General features: G+C 40.4%; 1 protein-coding gene and 1 long non-coding RNA gene across 2 annotated transcripts in view; one reads left to right on the top strand and one right to left on the bottom strand.

Moving 5' to 3' along the window:
• The window catches only part of st8sia2 (ST8 alpha-N-acetyl-neuraminide alpha-2,8-sialyltransferase 2), a 43,618-nt gene extending 28,893 nt beyond the window's left edge, over window positions 1-14,725 (top strand). The window contains exons 5-6 of the mRNA XM_014149133.2: window positions 9,488-9,781; window positions 10,713-14,725. Of these exons, the coding sequence (XP_014004608.1) occupies window positions 9,488-9,781; window positions 10,713-10,998 (580 nt within the window). The 3' untranslated portion in view covers window positions 10,999-14,725. The remainder of the gene's footprint in view (window positions 1-9,487; window positions 9,782-10,712) is intronic.
• A 291-nt stretch (window positions 14,726-15,016) lies between these two features.
• LOC106573778 (uncharacterized) lies at window positions 15,017-20,825 on the bottom strand. Its single transcript, XR_006759724.1, has 3 exons — window positions 20,665-20,825; window positions 19,629-19,760; window positions 15,017-17,167 (listed from the first exon to the last, which is right to left on the bottom strand). It is a non-coding gene; the product is annotated as an uncharacterized lncRNA (long non-coding RNA).
• Between the last annotated feature and the right edge of the window lie 1,593 nt (window positions 20,826-22,418).

Consider the following 22,418-nt stretch of genomic DNA (forward strand, 5'->3'; position numbering starts at 1 on the left):
GAGCGACTCTGTGTGTGGAGCAAAGGTGGTCTAGAGTTGTTTTCCCTCTGGTTGCACATTTAACATGCTGGTAGAAATGATGTAAAATGGACTTAAGCTTCTCTGCATTAAGGTCCCCTGCCACTAGGAGCGCCACCTCTGGATGAGCGTTTTCCTGTTTGTTGTGGTAAATAGACAGCTACGAAGAATATAGATAAAAACTCTCTTGGTAAATAGTGTGGTCTACAGCTTATCATGAGATACTCTACCCGCCTGCTGTATTTCTTTGATGTCGTCGTTCAGCCATGACTCAGTGAAATATAAGATATTACAGTTTTTAAATGTCCCATTGGTAGGATATACTTGCTCGTAGTTCGTCTATTTTATTATCCAAGGATTGTACGTTGGCTAATAGGACCGATGGTAAAGGCAGATTACCCACTTGCCGCCAGATCCATACAAGGCGCCCAGACCTACGTCCCCGATGTCTCCGTCTCTTTCTCTTGCGAATGACGGGATGAGGGCCTTGTCGGGTGTCTGAAGTAAATCCTTTGCGTCCGACTCGTTAAAGAACAAATCTTCTTCCAGTACGGGGTGAGTAATCGCTGTCCTGATATCTAGAAGCTCTTTTCGGTCATAAGAGACGGTGGCAGAAACGTTTTGGACACACAATAGCGCAATTGTTTAGTGGACCGTAAAACGGTGCCTTTTGAGAAGTGTAACTTGTTCAAAAAAATTCAGTCATAAAGAGAACTTGTTCAACTTAATAAAAAACTAGTTTTCCCATCTCAAGAAGTTGAATAAAAAAAAACAATGGCTATAGTAAGCGCCTATTAAGTGCCAAATAAAGTAACACGGTTGACTGTAATAGGGTTGACGATTTCATCTTAAATCAGCCATAAATCCCCATGTGACAAGGGGAATGGAAGCTTGTTGTGTGCAACAAGGAGTGGAAATTGAATACAAGGTTCACAAAAAAGTACATTTCTAGCCTGTCTATCTCTGGGTAACAGGGTTGATGTGGTATGCTCTACCCGCTTAGTTTTCACCAAAAAACAACTGGAAATGTTTTTTTTAAAACAGTAGAACCAGCTCATTTGCTTTTACACTATGATTTGACCTTTATATGTTCAATGTTTCTTTTGAATAAAATATTTAAAAAGGAATAGTTTAAACATATTAAAACGTTCAGTTCACGTAACAGGGCTGACCTTAAAATGAGGGACAGATGTAAATTAATCACAAATCACATGAAATAAATAATACTCCTTAGAACTAACTTTATCAAAGAAAATAAACTAGGGCTTTACAATGATGGTGAAACTTTTTTGTATTAACTGAGTGGAAATATTCCTAGGAGTGACATGTCAAAATGCTGCATTTTGGCACTTTAGCAAGCCTTTAGTTGTATAAAAAGAAATCAGATGTATTGAATTCCCCATGTGGTCTATATTAAAGGGCACTTAAATTAATATAACAGGCTTTTAAAATTCAGTATTGGTTCACAATTTCTACTTAAAATATCAAAGGGACGCAAAAGGCACTAATTTCGTGTTAGGTCACAGCCTTATCCCTAAAATGGATTAAATCGTTTTTTCCCTCATCAATCTACACACAATACCCCATAATGACAAAGCAAAAACGGTTTATTTTTGCTAATTTATTACAAATAAGTAACTGACCCTTCACGAAGTACATTGTTGAAGCACCTTTGGCTGTGATTACAGCCTCGAGTTTTCTTGGGTATGATGCTACAAGCTTGACACACCTGTATTTGGGGAGTTTCTCCCATTCTTCTCTGCAGATTATCTCAAGCTTTGTCAGGTTGGATGGGGAGTGTTGCTGCACAGCTATTTTCAGGTCTCTCCAGAGATGTTCGATCGGGTCAAGTCCGGGCTCTGGCTGGGCCACTCAAGGACATTCAGAGACTTGTGCTTAGGGTTGTTGTCCTATTGGAAGGTGAAACTTCGCCCCAGTCTGCGGTCCTGAGCACTCTGGAGCAGGTTTTCATTAAGGATATCTCTTTACTTTCCTCCGTTCATCTTTGCCTCAATCCTGACTAATCTCCCAGTCCCTGCCGCTGAAAAACATCTCCACAGCATGATGCTGCCCCCACCATGCTTCACAGATTTCCTCCAGACGTGATGCTTGGCATTCAGGCCAAAGAGTTCAATCTTGGTTTCATCAGACCAGAGAATCTTGTTTCTCATGGTCTGAGAGTCTTCAGGTGCCTTTTGGAAAACTCCAAGCGGGCTGTCATGTGCCTTTTAGTGAGGAGTGGCTTCCGCCTGGCCGCTCTACCATAAAGGCCTGATTGGTGGAGTGCTGCAGAGATGGTTGTCCTTCTGGAAGGTTCTCCCACCTTCACAGAGGAACTCTAGAGCTCTGTCAGAGTGACCATCGGGTTCTTAGTCACCTCCCTGACCAAGGCCCTTCTCCCCCAACCAGCAGCTCTAGAAATAGTCTTGGTGGTTCCAAACATCTTCCATTTAAGATTGATGGAGGCCACTGTGTTCTTGGGGACCTTCAATGCTGCAGAAATGTTTTGGTACCCTTCCCCAGATCTGTGCCTCAACACAATCCTGTCTCGGGAACTCTACAGACAATTCCTTCGACCTCATGGCTTAGTTTTTGATCTGACATGGGGACCTTAAATAGACAGGTGTGTGCCTTTCCAAATCATCTCCGATCAATTGAATTTATCGCCGGTGGACTCGAATCAAGTTGTAGAAACATTTGAAGGATGATCGCTGGAAACAGGATGCAAACTAAACACCTTTGCCCGTTTTGAGAATAATACAGTGCCACCGATGCGGCCCGCTACCAAGGACTGCGGCCCCCCCTTACGTGAGTAAGACATTTAAACATGTTAACCCTCGCAAGGCTGCCAGCCCAGGCGGCATCCCTAGCCACGTCTTCAGAGCATGTGCAGACCAGCTGGCTGGTGTGTTTACGGACATATTCAATCTCTCCCTATCGCAGTCTGCTGTACCCACATGCTTCAAGATGGCCACAATTGTTCCTGTACCCAAGAAAGCAAAGGTAACTGAACTTAATGACTATCGCCCCGTTGCACTCACCTCTGTCATCATGAAGTGCTTTGAGAGACTAGTCAAGGATCATATCCCCTCCACCTTACCTGCAACTCTAGACCCACTTCAATTTGCATACCACCCCAATAGGTCCACAGATTATGCAATCGCCATCACACTGCACACTGCCCTATCCCATCTGGACAAGAGGAATACCTATGTAAGAATACTGTTCATCGACTACAGCTCAGCATTCAACACCATAGTACCCTCCAAGCTGATCATTAAGCTTGAGGCCCTGGGTCTCAACCCGCCCTATGCAATTGGGTCCTGGACTTTCTGACGGGCCTCCCCCAGGTGGTGAAGGTAGGAAACAACATCTCCATTTCGCTGATCCTCAACACCAGGGTCCCTGTTTACCCATGACTGCGTGGCCATGCCCGCCTCCAACTCAATCATCAAGTTTGCAGACGACACAACAGTAGTGGGCTTGGCTACCAAAAATGATGAGACAGCCTACAGGGAGGAGGTGAGGGCACTCGGAGTGTGGTGTCAGGAAAACAACCTCTCACTCAATGTCAACAAAACAAAGGAGATGATCATGGACTTCAGGAAACAGCAGACGGAGCATCCCCCTATCCACATCGACGGGACAGCAGTGGAGAAGGTGGAAAGTTTTAACTTCCTCGGCATACACATCCCGGACAAACTGAAATGGTCCACCCATACAGACAGTGTGGTGAAGAAAGTGCAACAGCGCTTCTTCAAACTCAGGAGGCTGAAGAAATTTGTCTTGGCCCCTAAAACCCTGACAAACATTTTACAGATGCACAATTGAGATCATCCTGTTGGGCTGTATCACCGCCTGGTACGGAAACTGCACCGCCCACAGCCGGAAGCAAACTACCTGCCCTCCAGGACACCTACAGCACCCGATGTCACAGGAAGGCCAAAAAGATAATCAAGGACATCAACCACCCGAGCCACGGCCTGTTCACCCCGCTACCATCCAGAAGGCGAGGTCAGTACAGGTGCATCAAAGCTGGGACCGAGAGACTGAAAAACAGCTTCTATCTTAAACAGCCATCACTGACACAGAGAGACTGCTGCCTACATACAGACTCAAAATCATTGGCCACTTTAATAAATGGATCACTAGTCACTTTTATATTTCCGCTTTAATAATGTTTACATATCCTGCATTACTCATCTCATATGTATATACTGTATTCTGTACCATCTATTGCATCTTGCCTATGCTGCTCGGTCATCGCTCATCCATATATTTATATGTACATGTTCTTATTCCATCCCTTTACTTACGTAGATTTGCGTGTATTAGGTAGTTGTTGTGGAATTGTTAGATATTACTGCACTGTCAGAACTAGAAGCACAAGCATTTCGCTACACTCGCATTAACATCTGCTAACCACATGTATGTGACCAATACAATTTTATTTTATTTGACCTGAGCTCAATTTCGAGTCTCATAGCGAAGGGCCTGAATTGTTATGTAAATAAGGTACAGTGGGGAGAACAAGTATTTGATACACTGCCGATTTTGCAGGTTTTCCTACTTGCAAAGCATGTAGAGGTCTGTAATTTTTATCATAGGTACACTTCATCTGTAAGAGACGGAATCTAAAACAAAAATCCAGAAAATCACATTGTATTTATTTTTATTTATTTAACCTTTATTTAACCAGGAAGGGCTCATTGAGATTTAAAATCTCTTTTTCAAGAGCGTCCTGGCCAAGATAGGCAGCGCCAAGTCATTACAAAAATGACAGACAAACAACATGAAAAACTACAATTAATCTAGTAAAAACCATAGAATTCACAAGAGTATAACAAAATCAAAAACAGCAAATTAAAAACATTGACAGGTCAGGGAATCAGACTCAAGATCATTCATCAGTGATTTAAAAATACCAATCGGTACAAGTTCTTCCAGTTTAAAAGTATTTTGTAAGGCGTTCCAAGACGACGGCGCAGAGTACATAAAAGCCCTTTTACCAAATTCAGTTCGGACATTTGGAACAGTTAGCAGGATAAAGTCCAGCGAACGAAGAGAGTACCCACCACATTCCTGAACAATAAAAATGCCCAAATAAAAAGGTAGTAAACCCAAAGTGGCTTTGTAAATAAAAGTATACCAGTGACTGAGCCTACGAGTGACTAGAGAAGGCCAGCCAACCCTGGTATACAAAGTGCAATGGTGCGTAAGGGTTTTGCAGTTTAAAATAAATCTCAAAGTGCCATGGTAAAGGGTGTCAATTGATCTCAAACACTGAGCGGAAGCATTCATATATAAAATATCCCCATAGTCTAGTAAAGGCATAAATGTAGCTGATACTAGCCTCCTTCTGGCTTCAAAAGAAAAACAAGCCTTCCTAAAATAAAAATCCTAATTTCAGCTTCAATTTTTTTGTAAGTTGTTGAATATGCATTTTAAAAGAGAGGCCATCATCAATCAAAATTCCAAGATATTTATATGAGGTTACAACCTCAATCTCCTTGCCCTGACAGGTAGTGATAGGTGAAAGGTTCACAGGTCTATTTCTTGCTTTAGAAAACACCATTAGTTTAGTTTGGTCAGTATTGAGGATAAGCTTCAATTGACACAAGGTATGTTGAACAGTATAAAAAGCAGTTTGCAAGTTCAGGAAAGCTTTTGTAAGAGACGAGGCACAACAGTAAATAACAGTATCATCAGCATAAAAATGAAGATGCGCATTTTGGACATTATTGTCTAAATTATTTATATAAATAGTGAATAAGAGAGCCTTGGGGCACACCACTACAGACAGACAATTTAACAGACCTAAGCCCATCAAATTGAGTGCACTGAGTTCTATCAGACAGATAGTTAACAAACCATGCAATTGCATGCTCTGAAAGACCTGCACTCGACAATCTCTGCCTTAGTATAGCATGATCAACTGTATCAAAAGCCTTAGAGAGATCAATAAAAAGTGAGACACAATGCTGTTTTTTGTCAAGAGCTTCAGTGATATCATTTAAAACCTTCATGGCTGCTGTAATTGTGCTATGCTTCTTCCTGAAACCCGATTGGCCCATTGATAAAATAGAGTTAGTAAATAAAATCTATTTTAGCTGTTCACTCACAAGGGTTTCAAGTATTTTCACCAGGGGTGACAGCTTTGAGATTGGCCTATAATTTTTTTAAAGAGTTGGATCTCCCCCTTTTAAAAGTGGCAGATCTTTGGAATTTCATTACATTCCAGGGTTAAATTGAACAGATATGTAAGTGGTTCAGCTATGAAATCCGCTGCCAGATTTAAAAAGCAGGGATCCAAAAGATCAGGACCTGCAGGCTTTCTCTGATCTAAGGATTTCAGGGCTTTATGTACCACCTGCACTGAGAATGGCAAAAAGCTAAAAGTTTGACCAGCTCTCACTGGTTCATCCACACAAGGTTGTACAGAGACAGAGGACACTGAATCAAACAGCGTACCAGATGATACAAAGTGCTCATTGAAACAATTCAGTTTTGTCATATACAGCAACAGAGTCCTTCAAAACACATGACGGTAATTCATTAACATTACTGTTACCAGACAGACTTAATAGCCTTCCAAAACTTTCTAGGGTCATTCAGGTTATCAGTGGTAACAGACATGAAATATTCAGACTTGGCCTTCCTAAGAAGAAAATAACACTTGTTTCGTAACTGCCTAAAAACAAGCCAATCAGCCTCAGAACACGATTTCCTTGCTTTAGCCCAGGCTAGATTACAGTCGTGAACAATGCAAGACAGCTCAGAAGAAAACCATGGATTATCCCTCCCTTTAACCCTGAAACCTGCGGAATGGAGCATGTCTGTTTACTATTTGGAGAAAACCATCATGAAAGAATTTCCAGGCAGTTTCCACATCAGGGATTAGCTCAATCTTGCTCCAGTCAAAATAAAACAAATCATGAAAGAAAGCCTGCTCATTAAAACACTTCAGATTTCTCTTACGAATAAAACGTGGGTTAGTTTTAGGAATCTTAGTATTTCTAACAGCAACAACAGCACAATGGTCACTTAAATCATTACAAAAAACACCAACCGCAGAATATTTATGTGGAACATTTGTCAATATCAAATCAATCAGGGTAGATTTATCTGGGCATTTTAGATTTGGGCGAGTGGGTGAGTTAATCAACTGGGTAAGATTCATAGAATTACAAAACATTTTAAATCATCAGACACAGTGTATGATTTTTAAGTAATTAATTTGCATTTTATTGCATGACATAAGTATTTGATATATCAGAAAAGCAGAACTTAATATTTGGTACAGAAACCTTTGTTTGCAATTACAGAGATCATACGTTTCCTGTAGTTCTTGACCAGGTTTGCACACACTGCAGCAGGGATTTTGGCCCACTCCTCCATACAGACCTTCTCCAGATCCTTCAGGTTTCGGGGCTGTCACTGGGCAATACGGACTTTCAGCTCCCTCCAAAGATTTTCTATTGGGTTCAGGTCTGGAGACTGGCTAGGCCACTCCTGGACCTTGAGATGCTTCTTGCGGAGCCACTCCTTAGTTGCCCTGGCTGTGTGTTTCGGGTCGTTGTCATGCTGGAAGACCCAGCCACGACCCATCTTCAATGCTCTTACTGAGGGAAGGAGGTTGTTGGCCAAGATCTCGCGATACATGGCCCCATCCATCCTCCCCTCAATACGGTGCAGTCGTCCTGTCCCCTTTGCAGAAAAGCATCCCCAAAGAATGATGTTTCCACCTCCATGCTTCACGGTGGGGATGGTGTTCTTGGGGTTGTACTCATCCTTCTTCCTCCAAACACGGCGAGTGGAGTTTAGACCAAAAAGCTCTATTTTTGTCTCATCAGACCACATGACCTTCTCCCATTCCTCCTCTGGATGATCCAGATGGTCATTGGCAAACTTCAGATGGGCCTGGACATGCGCTGGCTTGAGCAGGGGGACCTTGCGTGCGCTGCAGGATTTTAATCCATGACGGCGTAGTGTGTTACTAATGGTTTTCTTTGAGACTGTGGTCCCAGCTCTCTTCAGGTCATTGAGCAGGTCCTGCCATGTAGTTCTGGGCTGATCCCTCACCTTCCTCATGATCATTGATGCCCCACGAGGTGAGATCTTGCATGGAGCCCCAGACCAAGGGTGATTGACCGTCATCTTGAACTTCTTCCATTTTCTAGTTGTTGCCTTCTCACCAAGCTGCTTGCCTATTGTCCTGTAGCCCATCCCAGCCTTGTGCAGGTCTACAATTTTATCCCTGATGTCCTGACACAGTTCTCTGGTCTTGGCCATTGTGGAGAGGTTGGAGTCTGTTTGATTGAGTGTGTGAACAGGTGTCTTTTATACAGGTAACGAGTTCAAACAGGTGCAGTTAATACAGGTAATGAGTGGAGAACAGGAGGGCTTCTTAAAGAAAAACTAACAGGTCTGTGAGAGCCGGAATTCTTACTGGTTGGTCGGTGATCAAATACTTATGTCATGCAATAAAATGCAAATTAATTACTTAAAAATCATACAATGTGATTTTCTGGATTTTTGTTTTAGATTCCGTCTCTCACAGTTGAAGTGTACCTATGATAAGAATTACAGACCTCTACATGCTTTGTAAGTAGGAAAACCTGCAAAATCGGCAGTGTATGAAATACTTGTTCTCTCCACTATTTCTGTTTCGTGTTTGTTGTACCTTTGCAAACATTTCTAAAGACCTGTTTTCGCTTTGTCACTATGGGGTATTGTGTCTATATTTCTGAGTAAACATTTTTTTTAATCCATTTTAGAATAAGGCGTAAAAAAAAATGGAAAAAGTCAAGGGGTCTGAATACTTCCCAAAGGCACTGTATATGGTGGAAGAGTAAATTCCCAACCCCCTTGCTGCTGGAGTGTCCGATCAACAGGGAAATTGCAACACAGGTCAGGATGAGTTGGCAGAGAAAGACATGGTTTAGCAAGGGCAGTTAGCTGGGAAGGAGTGATGAGGGATTTGCTGAGGTATTCAGGCAGGGAAATAATCCCTCTACTCACAGCAGTGCTCAGCTCCACCCACCTCTGGCTCTCGCACAGTAGCCTCACATTCTACTTTCATAGATATAGGACATTTTATTTCATTTTAGGTCATTAACTCTCTGTGCATTGGCACTGTTTAGTAATCATTTTTACTGAGGTCAGTCAAGTAACTTTCTGTGAACGCCATACCAATACACAGCAGCATGACACATGGAATACATGAATTAAGGTTTTCAACCCTGAGCTAGGTGTGTTTGGTATGGGATTATTCTTAGCTGACTGATTATGTGCCTAATTCAGGTTAAACAATGTCTGAGCTACCTAAATTTGTGTATGTGGTGTTTAGAGCTTCTGGAGGATATTATGGGCAATTTATGACTTCTGGGGATTGACCTCAATATTTCTGGCAGACTAATCAAAAGGATGAAGTGATAGCATAATAATTTATATGCATGTCTCTTTGCAGATGTAACCTGGCGCCAGTGGAGGAGTATGCTGGGGATGTGGGGCAGCGCACCAACCTGGTGACCATGAACCCGTCGGTGGTGCAGCGGGCCTTCCATGACCTGGCCAGTGAGCAGTGGAGGGAGCGCTTCCTGCAGCGGCTCCGGGGCCTCAGCGGCAGCGTGCTGTGGATCCCAGCCTTCATGGCCAAGGGAGGAGAGGAGAGGGTGGAGTGGGCAATCCGTCTCATCCTGCTGCACACGGTGGATGTGCACACCGCCTTCCCCTCACTGCGCCTTCTCCATGCTGTCAGAGGGTAAGACAAGGAGGGAACACGTGTGCCCTTTGTGACACTGCAGCATGTGGTCTGTCTGTACACCTGTGAACTCATCAACCCAGTGCCTGGTAGCCACTAATCTAGCAGCAGTTCACAGGTCCCCTGCTATTTCTAAACAGCATTACAGCTACTCTAAAGGCCGTTGGTGACCAACTTACTGCCGCTTACTGCTGCTGGCCTCTCTGTCTACCTGTTGGATTTGCAGAAGGAGGACAGTTAGACAGGGACAGCAGGACTGGTATTTTCTGTAGTATAGTTAGGCAAAAAGCCTGGAATCTTCTCTGAAAGGGCAATAAATGTTTTGAAATGCAGGGAAAATGCTAATGAAATGCAGTGCGTGTCTATGACATTTTAGCTATAATGGTTTTTGATAAATGCTCAGTATGCCAAACTGAATACTTTCCCATGGGCTTCTGCTTCTCTGACTACTAGATGCCCTTTAAATAGATAATCCTCTGGCTTCCCCATTGACCTGCTAGTCCAGAGAGTCCACTGCTAGGAGAGTATCTATAGGTCCTGGTGGGCCAGACTCTGAGTGAGAGGACCAGATGGACCTTGCTTTGTTACTGCGGGCCCCAGACCCCTCTGTCTTATCACAATTCAGCTCCTGTACTCGAGTCCACTGGCTCCTAAGCATGTATCCACCCAGAGATCTGAGTGAATGGCGCTTATTGTTGGGTTTTATTCAATAGGACTGTGGTGTGTTTACAAGTGTATGCTAGTTTAATAGATTTTATAGAAAAATGTTCAGATATTAAGGAAAACATTGAACACTCACTGATAAATAGCTGAAGCCTAAAACAAACATTCTTCTTAAGACATCTGTGATTTATTTCTCAGATGTCAGGTTTCTGGGTGCCATGAAAGACCTTTTGATTGTTTACTCTCCCTCTTCATTCTTCCTCATCAGGTATTGGCTGACTAACAATGTCCAGATCAAGAGACCCACTACTGGTCTGCTGATGTACACCATGGCCACTCGCTTCTGTGAGGAGATCCACCTGTACGGCTTCTGGCCTTTCCCTCGGGATTCACAGGGGAAACCAGTCAAGTACCATTACTATGACACTCTGACCTACGAGTACACATCCCATGCCAGTCCACACGCTATGCCATTGGAGTTCAGGACACTGAGTTCACTCCACAGACAGGGGGCGCTGCGACTCAACACTGGCTCTTGTGATGCAGGAATGTAATCTAAAAAAGCAGCATGGAATGTACACTGAGTATACCAAACATTTGGAACACCTTCCTAATATTGAGTCGCCCCCCCCCACCCCCACACACACACACACACACACTTCTGCCCTCAGAACTGCCTAAATTCGTTCGGGCATGGACTCTACAAGTTGTCAAAAGCGTTCCACAGGGATGCTGGCCCATGTTGACTCCAATGTTTCCTACAAAGTTGGCTGGATGTCCTTTGGGTGGTGGACCATTTCTCACAGCTGTCGTGGAAGAGAGAATGGGACCAAGGTGCAGCGGGTTGCGTGCTCAACATATTTATTAAATAAAATGAGAACGCCACGGAAAAACAATAAACAAACTAATGACAGGAACAGAGCCGCAGGCTCAACAAAATCAGTGCTCTCAAACAACTACCCACAAGTGACAAACAGAAACACACACCTATTTATAGGACTCCCAATCAGAGGCAACTAGAAACACCTGCCTCCAATTGAGAGTCCAGCACCCAACCGACACATAGAAAAACTACCCTAGAATATACACATAGAAATACAAACATAGACTAGTGACCAAAAACCCCGTAATACATAAATAAACTACCCTCTGCCACGTCCTGACCAAACTACAATAACAAAATATCCTCTATACTGGTCAGGACGTGACACCATTCTTGATACACAAGGGAAACTGTTGAGCGTGAAAAACCCAGCAGGGTTGCAGTTCTTGATTCTTGACATAAACCGGTGCACCTGGCAGCTACTACCATACCCTATTCAAAGGCACTCTCTGACTGGCACACATACACAATCCGTGGCTCAATTGTCTCAAGGCTTATAAATCCTTATTTTACCTGTATCCTCCCCTTCATCTATACTTATTGAAGTGGATTTACCAAGTGACATCAATAAGGGATCATAGCTTTCACCTGGATTCACCTGGTCAGTCCGTCATGGAAAGAGCAGGTGTTCTTAATGTTTTGTATACTCAGTGTATATCGCCATCGAAATGACCCATACACTTTTGGGAAAAGACCTCTTGCTGAGTTGATGTTTATCAGACACAGACATCTCAAAGGAAATACTTCCTGTATGAAACTGTTACAGGACACTTTTATGAAGCTATGAATTGAGTTCAATGACAGTATGTAGGATACTGCATGTCTAATTTGGGCTCACATTGTTGCCCTACAAGAGACATGAGCAGTGAATAATTTTGAAAACATGTTTACAGTAACCTGTGAAAATGATCTAAAACTGAAGCTTGTTGCTTTGTTCATTGTTAAATCAACCTAATTGCTGTTGGTAGGCAAATTGCTTTTTGTAAATGAGAAGACTGAAAATGTTACTGCATTTGCATGGCAAGTGTGTCATGTAAAATTAATGTAATTTCAAAGTTTATAAATACTTCCTCCAAGGGCATTGTTAATGTGAATTGAACTACTAAGTTATCAATAATTCGTCCTGACATTTTGGTCATTATTCCTTTGAATTCTACGATAAATCTACTTCATCAGTACTGTTGGAGACATTATGTTATATCATATCATATTAGACAGATTGAAGGCAGAAACACCAGTCTGCAGGGCAGTAGTTGAACCACAAGATGGAAGCACTTCTTCATAGGGGAGCTATATGTAATATTATTGCATTGTAATACATTTAAAAAATCATTAATATATCTACAGTAATAGTGAAATGATAGTGTTTAACAATATTTCCCCAAAATGTTTTATTGGGCTCACACAAAATTGCATTCTAATGGTGCAGGCTTCTTATTGATTAGCGAAAGACAGACCGTCTCGTTGTCAAATTGACTGGGGCCAGCAAGTCTCTTGTTGTCAAATTGACTGGGGCCAGCAAATCTCTTGTTGTCAAATTGACTGGGGCCAGCAAATCTCTTGTTGTCAAATTGACTGGGGTCAGCAAATCTTTTGTTGTCAATTCAACAACGGACCAGTGAATTTGACAAGAGATTTGCTGGCCCTAGTCAATTTGACAACAAGAGATTTGCTGGCCCCAGTCAATTTGACAAGAGACAGTTCATTGTTGAGTTGTTATGTAGTACCTTTAATTAGTGAACATGGGTTCAAGTACATGCTAATTTTCATGTGTGATGGTTTGTGAGCTCTCACTTTAAATTGGGAATTTGATCATTGAAGTAGTAGGTGTAGGCCTAGTTTCTTATCTTGCCTTAACTTCTTCCTCATCAGGGAAACTGTGTTTGTTTTACAAGGAATGACAGAATTGCATTTCTTTCCTTCTGTTCTGTTTGGAGTTTGGTGTATGAGTCTTTGAATATAGTGTGTTCACTTATGAATGTTTTCATTTAATTCAATTTGGAGATAAGAGGTAACTGCACACAGAAATCCCTGGATAAAGCATGAATGGCTGAAAATACAGAACATTTATAATCAAAACAAAAACAAGATGGTTTCAGCACCTTCACAGCTTATTAAATTGATCCTACAGATGATCTACAGAGGCCACAGCAAGTGTTGTAGACAACAACCAGTTGCTTTGTGAGAGGAACCTCTTCAAGCCACAGGACTCCAGTCATCCAGGGCAGACATTGGCTATTATTAGTTTACCTAGGGTGCTCAGTCAAAGGCAGTGTAGGGTAGTAATGTTGAAAAGAGGCACTCAACTGGTATGGAAAAGGTTTGAGGTAATACAGTCCAACAGGGAATACACCGAGGTGTTCACACACTACTGTTTACACAGGAACAGCCAACATCTTCAACCTTTCCCTGAGGTTTTGACAATGACTTTTTTGGAATGTGCCTCTTAAGACCATTTCCAAATATAGGTGTTTTTAAGACCTTAGGTTGACATTGGCTAATGCTTTGCTGTTATTCAGAAGGTTGTGGTTGTTTTACTAAATGCCCCACTCATCAATAAGTAGGAAGCAGTTCCTGTGAAAATGTTTTATGTTGTCAACTGGACATCATAATCGTCAGACAACTTGTTATCAACAAATAATGTGAACATTGTTTCTAAACAAAACCAGGGCTTGAGATGGAATGTGTGTAAATATTTAGCAGTCTGTTTATATGCACCTCTAGCTCAAGGGAGCTGTGTTAAAGAAAGTTATATTTAATTCTAAAAGTCGTTTCAAAAGGTTTGGCAAGATGTTCAGCACTGTAGAAAATGTTTACTTCCACGGCGGGAACTTGCCTCTGTTAATAGAAGTTAGTAGAAGTATTTAAAATATTTGTAGTATGGCCTACTCCAGTCGCAGCCTCTCATGTGCTCTCACACACGTGATCAGTCTGCAAAAAAGTGTTGTTTTGATAGGATCCTTCTGTAGAATTACATGTTGCTCTTATTACACTGACAATTAAGTTAAACATAGATATAGTCTTACTATAGATGTCAGAAGGCCATCCAGAGTAATAGACGCATTTATTCCTAAAAGAACTGCTGTGTTTTGCAAGTAGAAACGGTCTGTGACCAATACAACTAAATGAATTACCCCTGAAACAGCCTTGGGATCACAGCTTGTTGGACATACTGAAGAGATGTTCACATATCCTTCTGTCAAAATGTGATCATTATGAACTTTCTTTGGTATTCTATTTTGAGGTTTTCCCTTCTGAAGTCTATATATGTCCTCTGAAACACTGTCAACTTTTTTGTTCTAATTTCTTTGATGCACATTATTGTGTTGGATCTGAAAGTGCTTTTTGTTTGGAAGGACACCATACTAAAATTCCCTTTGTAAATCTGTTGAAATAGGCTCATTTCGTCAGGAATGGTTCTTTCTAAGAAAGTTAATCTATAGTATCACAGGAATGGTTTAAATGTTACAGAAAGGAGGAAAAGTTAATGGAAAGGTGTATAACATGATGACAGAGTCCCAAGAGAGGGAGGGTATTGTTGATATACAACCTTGACTTCATATGGAACTCCATAAGCCAAGGGCTTAGCAAAGATTTGTACAGACCAAGTACACATTTGTCACATTTCAGTACAATTATTCAATAAAATGAATGACATGTTTCAGCAGACAGACCAAGACAGGAGATAGTTGATGGTAGGGGAGAGTCATTTTATTTGGTTGTTTTATATAAATGGAAATCCATGGAGCCAGCCAGTGGGTTGATAACAACTACATTTTCTGTGACAGAAAAACCAAGCGTAGACATGCTTTCAATATTTTATAAAAGAAGCGTTAAACATTGGTTTTCTGACTTAAGCTTTTTTGGCTTAGAGTTGGGATGAGGGTAAATAGTAAAGGTCTACATATAGCATGGCAGATTTCATTTAATTTACAAGATGAAAAGCTGCATAAACCAGATGATTAATTTCAAATAAAAGTTCTCAATAAAGTTCTAATGAACATTGTTACAAGACATAAGCCCAAAAATAAATGACTTGTACATTCAAACACTGCACTGAAGATCAGAAACATTCCCACTATTATCCTTTTGGAGAGGATATTGTAGAAGAGATAAATTGCTGAGAAGGAGAGGGACGATGAAGGTGGAAATGTTCTAGCAACAAAATATCTAAAACAAATACATCAAGAATACGATCAAAGGAACAAGACGCCAATTGTGCATTACTGAAAACTGAAGCTTACTTAATCACACACAAAATATCTAAATAAAAATACTCTGATGACTGAAATACGAAATAGACTACAGTTTTTTATATTAGTATACAATGGGAAACTTGAATCTTACTGTCAATCTTCAACAGTAATGTATTTTAACTGCTGGCTAAAATATATCAATCTAGATGGAAAACAAGTAAACAGCTTTAAATCATAATGTGCCGTCTGTCAATGTGGCATAGGAAGAATGAACAGAAAGTGGTGAGTTCCTTAATGGTGTTACTTTTGACCATATAATAACAGTGAATAGAATCAATACATTGTATTCTGAAAATATTCATAATAGAAAATTAACTTGTAATGTTTGTATGCAAAATGCTCCAGCTATCTACTATGGGTTAGTACACATTTCCCTTGTGGAAAAAGGTAGGAAAGTTGATTATTTGCATACAGGTGTATGACTTATCAGGCCTGAAAACCCCTACATTTACTGTAGTTGATAGTGTAGGGTTCTCTCAGATAACAAAACTGGTTAACCAAATAAGGTCACCTGAGTCCATGGGTAACTTGTGTTCAACAATGGGTTTTAGGTTTGGGGTAGTGTACATTTACTGAGGTATGGTCCAATTAAAAAGCAGTGTACATGCAAAATTACCCTTTATCCATTCCTTGGGGGCTGAAACATGTCTTGCAAGGTTGTATCGATAGAAAAAGATGAGCTACTTTATGTGTGTGTGTGTGTATATATATATATATATATATATATATATATATACACACACACACACACACACACACACATACACACACACATTCTTACATATATGTATTTTTCTTTTACAATCCAGCTTTTGAGAAACATACATTTATTTTCAATACCCTGCAAAGTCTATTCTATGACCGGCTTTCCACTATACTTATATGCACTTAAAACCTTAACCAACCCCCAGTTAGAGATAGCAGCAAACTGGGAGACTCTCAAACACATACAGTAAAACATATGCACCCAAACCAACCACGAGACAGAGGACAGAAAGCCTCAGACAATATACAGTGTATGCATGTTTTAGTGGTTAGTGTAATATTTGGAATAGCCGAATAGTTGACAATTAAAATAATCTTTGCACCAAACTAGTAAATACGTATTCTTCAGTGTGCAAACCATACATATGAAAATAATTATCTGAGGAATGCATCTAATATTACAGTGAATAATATACCATAAGCATTAGAGGATAGCCAGAGGATTGCCTTTACGCAGAAGCCATCAAATGTTCTCTATGTATTTAGTTTTAGCTTAAAGAAGATATGCATTTACTGAGCTAGCTGGGGGCAGTATCCCTCTGAAGATGAGTCTTCTGCATTAGATGTGTATGATGTGTACAAAATGATTGTAAATACAGCATGTTCACAATCAGAATACATTCTAGAAAACAAGACCACCGAGGTAACCTCTTCTGCAAATATTGGGTGAGATGGGTAACTTGACTAGACTTAACTGAAGTTACCAAACACTGAATATATCAGGAAACAGCTTTAGGAAACATATCCTTGGGTTGTGTTCCCACTGGAGAAAATGGTGCGTTCAAAATCCAACATCCTCTGTTTAATGCTGGCATTCACCTGAAAAACAAGTGAAAATACAGAATAAGGCTACATATACAGTACCAGTCAAAGGTTTGGACAGACCTACTCATTCAAGGTTTTTTCTTTATTTTTACTATTTTCTGCATTGTAGAATATTTCAAGAACTTTGAAAGTGCAGTCGCAAAAACCATCAAGCGCTATGATGAAACTGGCTGAGGACCGCCACAGGAAAGGAAGACCCAGAGTTACCTCTGCTGCAGAGGATAAGTTCATTAGAGTTACCAGCCACAGAAATTGCAGCCCAAAAAAATGCTTCACAGAGTTCAAGTAACAGACATCTCAATATCAACTGTTCAGAGGAGACTACGTGAATCAGGCCTTCCTGGTCGAATTGCTGCAAAGAAACCACCACTAAAGGACAGCAATAATAAGAAGAGACTTGCTTTGGCCAAGATACACGAGCAATGGACATTAGACCGGTGGAAATCTGTCCTTTGGTCTAATGAGTCCAAATTTGAGATTTTTTTTCCAACCGCAGTGTCTTTGTGAGACGCAGAGTAGGTGAACGGATGATCTCCGCATGTGTGGTTCTCACCGTGAAGCATAGAGGAGGAGGTGTGATGGTGTGGGGGTGCTTTTCTGGTGACACTGTCAGTGATTTATTTTGAATACAAGGCACACTTAACCAGCATGGCTACCACAGCATTCTGCAGCGATACGCCATCCCATCTGGTTTGCGCCTAGTGGGACTATCATTTGATTTTCAACAGCACAATGACCCATCACACCTCCAGGCTGTGTAAGGGCTATTTCACAAAGAAGGAGAGTGATGGAGTGCTCCATCAGATGACCTGGCCTCCCCAATCACCTGACCTCAACACTTTTTTGGTTACGACACGATTCCATATGTGTCATTTCATAGTTTTGATGTTTTCACTATTATTCTACAATGTAGAAAATAGTAAAAATAAAGAAAAAACCTTGAATGAGTAGGTGTGTCCACATTTTTGACTGGTACTGTATAGTTTCTTGTGAAACGATTCCAAGTTGTGAATACTGTACAATCGGACAGACCTCGCTTCCTATTCAATCAACATAAGCTATCACATCTTACAAATAGCATTGTTGGTTAGAGGCTTGTAAGTAAGCATTTCAAGGTAAGATTTACACCTGTTGTATTCGGCGCATGTGACAAAATACATTTTATTTGAAACCCCACATCTTACAGAAGAACAATGTTGAGAAATAATACCTATTGATTTACTACTGATCCGTTTGCTTTTGTAATTCTACTGTCCACTGGGTGTGGGAGGAAATAGCCTTGCTGAGCTGAGTTTGACTTATAAGGATACTGTAGAATATAAGGTAAACAGGAGGCCATATCTTTCTCACAGGAAATTGGGACTGTGTCAAAGAACAATTGAAAGGACGGATGGGAGAAGCCTAATATCAACACTTGAAATTTTGCTACACATGAAAGCATATGTGACGTAAAGCTGTGCAGAGACCAGAAGCACTTTATTTTACAGTACTGTTTCCATTTTCCCTGGTATTTTAGTAGCAATGGATACATTCTTGAAGGCTACTTCAAAGAATTTAACACCAATAACATTGGAACTAGGCTACCTGGTACCAAATGTTACATGGTGGTGTTTGTTTTATGGAATCACAATGAAACATATGTTATTTATATTATTACTATGTAATTACTATGTAATTAACATTTTTGCATGTCATTTCTTAGATAATAGCTATTAATTACTATACCGTGAAATAAAGTGCAACCATAGGTTCAGTTAACTCCAAGAACTTCCCGAACCATGTGAGATGGATGATATTGAATGTATTGGGTTGAGCTCAAACAGTTCCCACTCTTATGGTTATTGTTATTTAGTGTTTATTAAGCAGACAGTCTAAAATCTAAATATCCTACTTTCATACATTTTCAAAATGTGCAATTATGGCAAGGGAAATGTGTGTGGCAGCTCCACACAGAAAACCTTTCATGATTAAACATCTAAGGCAAGAACATTATTGTTACCTTGTAAAATGTTTAATTTTGCTTAAGCACTGGCAATGAAAGTAGTGGAGATTAAACAAAAAAGCCAATATGACGCATTTCCGTATGCTCTAATTTTGTCCTTATGTTTTTAAACTGAGATAGTATGAAGAAGGGCTCAGGGCACATGCGTTTTGCATTACAAACTGAACATATCACAGAGAAAGTTACCCATTCACGGATGTGACAAAAACATATCTATAACATTCATCTAATGAGTTAATTAATGACACTGAAATATTTTGAAGACTTCTGAAACAGGAATAATCAGTGAGCTATAAATAAAGGTCAAAAAATAGAAAGCATCCTCATAAACAGGTTTGTCTGAATCAAAAAGAAAAGACTGAACGGCTATGCCACTCTTGTGGGTTTGGGAAAAGTTTTGGTGCTCCCTCACCTCAAGTTCGGACCACCTTGAACTGATGAGAGTAGGCCTACCTGTACTTGACATCAAAGAGGGTGGAGTCCTCTTCATCATCATTCTCCTCATTCAAAGGAGCCATCTCTACTCGCTCTGCTGGTGTCGTGATTATGTCATACTTTCGTGTTTTCCTGATTCTCCGTCCAGATCTATGACAAAACAGAGAAGGGTTGTAATAATGACATGACAAGAGGGCTGCATTTACACAGGCAGCCCAATTCTGATATTTTTCCCAATTATTGGAAAAATTGCTGATCTGATTGGTTAAAAGACCAATTAGTGTGAGAAAAAAAAGATAAGAATTGGGCTGCCTGTGTAAACGCAGCTGAGGTGTGCAGTAGTTTCTCACTTGGAACAAAAAATAATCTGATATGGCTGCTTTGCCATATGGACAGGATTAACGTAGTGTATTGTGGTTGCAGTTTAGCGTTTTTCGTCATTAATCTTGTTCTGGAGGCAGCTCTGCAGAGTGGTCAATAGCTGGTACAGCCACAAAGTCATAAAATCTGATTTTAAACCTAACTACACTACTAACCCTAATGCCTAACCTTAAATTAACACCAAAAAGTTTGTTTTCGTGAATTTTTACAATATAGCCCATTTTGACTTTGCAGCTGGCCCATCTAGAGAAATCGCTCCGTTGTGCCTCTAGGGTAAGATTCATGACAGTAAATGACAACCTGCATTGTGGTTAAGGCCTACTGCCCACCTGGTGTGGGGAATGATTATGTCATCGCTGATGTAGCCTAATGTAGTGGTGTTTAACATATTTAGATGTACAATTACTGACACAATATGATAGTTGCTGCAATATAAATAACACCAAGACACATCCCCTGTTTGCCAACTCTCCTATTACATACTGGCTGATCGAAATCAATAATGACGCACATACTACGTTATTTAAGTAAGATCTTTATGAAAGCTTCAATTCGATTTCATAGAAGAATAGTATAGTATATTACAGTAGGAATATTTATAATGTTAATTAAGATAATACAGTTGCCTATAGAGTTATTGGTTGCCTATTGGCGTAAACATAAATCAGCCTACCTGATCACTTTGATTACCAAGCACGTGATGAGAACAGCTGTTAGCGCGCAAATAATAATTACAATATTTTTAAGAGTAGGAAGATATTGTAACATTGAAGAAATTCTTGATTCGGTCTTATCTGTGCCATTATTTGACAAATCCCCTCCATGAATGGATGATGTTGAATTTAGCGTTGAGGGTGAAGGTAGAGTTTGTGGTTCACCGATAACTTCCCATGCCACAGCAATAACCAAAGTGAATATGAAACTGTATGACACCATCCTGCTTCAAAGAATAAGAGCAAATTTCTTGTGAAAATGATCGTCTATGTTCTTTCTATCTAAATTCCTTTCACGAAGCCAAGGAAGATATGTGATTGAAGATATGCAATGACATGCTGTGACATTTCAAGAAAGGTGTTTAAAATTGCGCCTCCGCTCGCCAAACGAGATTGAAACGATTCCATAAAACGGTGTAAATATCCCATCTGTATAACCCAACAATAATATCTCCTGAATGGTTGCGGACTGCTTCTTTCGCTGCACGCTGCTTCTCCTAACTGCTGTCAAAGCAAAAGGTGCCAGGCTTCCGGTCTGGACAGCCTGGTCTCATAAGCTGGACGTAACATAGTAAACGTAAATCCGGGAAACTCATTTCTATGATATGTTACGTATGGTATTGTTACATAAGACATATGGTTACTGAAGGCAAAAACGAAAGTAGTGTTGTGGGTTGGGTTGGGTTGGGTTGGGTTGGGTGTATAATGTGAACATCTAGCAACACAAAGGTTGTGAGTTTCAATCTCATCACTGACAATTTTAGAAACTTTTCAACTACTTACTACTTTTTTGCAACTTTGCAACTACTTAGCATGTTAACTAAACCAGCAGCGTAGCCTAGTGGTTAGAGCATTGGACTAGTAACCGAAAGGTTGCAAGATTGAATCCCCAAGGTACAAATCTGTTGTTCGGCCCCTGAACAAGGCAGTTAACCCACTGTTCCTAGGCTGTCATTGAAAATAAGAATTTGTTCTTAACTGACTTGTCTAGTTAACTAAAGGTAAAAAAAATACTTAACCTTTTTTAGCTAACCCTTCCATAGCCACGTGAAGTAGAGGTGCTTAGGGTGCTGCAGTATCCCCTGAAGAATTTGAATAATAATATTTTATTTTTTATTTTATTTCACCTTTATTTAACCAGGTAGGCTAGTTGAGAAGAAGTTCTCATTTGCAACTGCGACCTGGCCAAGATAAAGCACAGCAGTTCGACACATACAACAACACAGAGTTACACATGGAATAAACAAACATACAATTAATAATACAGTAGAAAAATCTATATACAGCATGTGCAAATGAGGTAGGATAAGAGAGGTAAGGCAATAAATAGGCCATGGTGGCAAAGTAATTACAATATAGCAATTAAACACTGGAATGGTAGGATGTGCAGAAGATGAATGTGCAAGTAGAGATACTGGGGTGCAAAGGAGCAAGATAAATAAATAAATACAGTATGGGGATGAGGTAGATTGGATGGGCTATTTACAGATGAGCTATGTACAGGTGCAGTGATCTGTGAGCTGCTCTGACAGCTGGTGCTTACATCTAGTGAGGGAGGTAAGAGTCTCCAGCTTCAGAGAGTTTTGCAGTACCAGTCAAAAGTTTAGACACACCTACTTATTCAAGTTTTTTTTTTTTTTTGACCTTTTTCTACAATGTAGAATAATAGTGAAGACATCAAAACTACGAAATAACATATATGGAATCATGTAGT

The sequence above is a fragment of the Salmo salar genome, chromosome ssa16 (assembly GCF_905237065.1).
Source record: "Salmo salar chromosome ssa16, Ssal_v3.1, whole genome shotgun sequence".
In the NCBI taxonomy this organism is placed as follows: domain Eukaryota; kingdom Metazoa; phylum Chordata; class Actinopteri; order Salmoniformes; family Salmonidae; genus Salmo; species Salmo salar.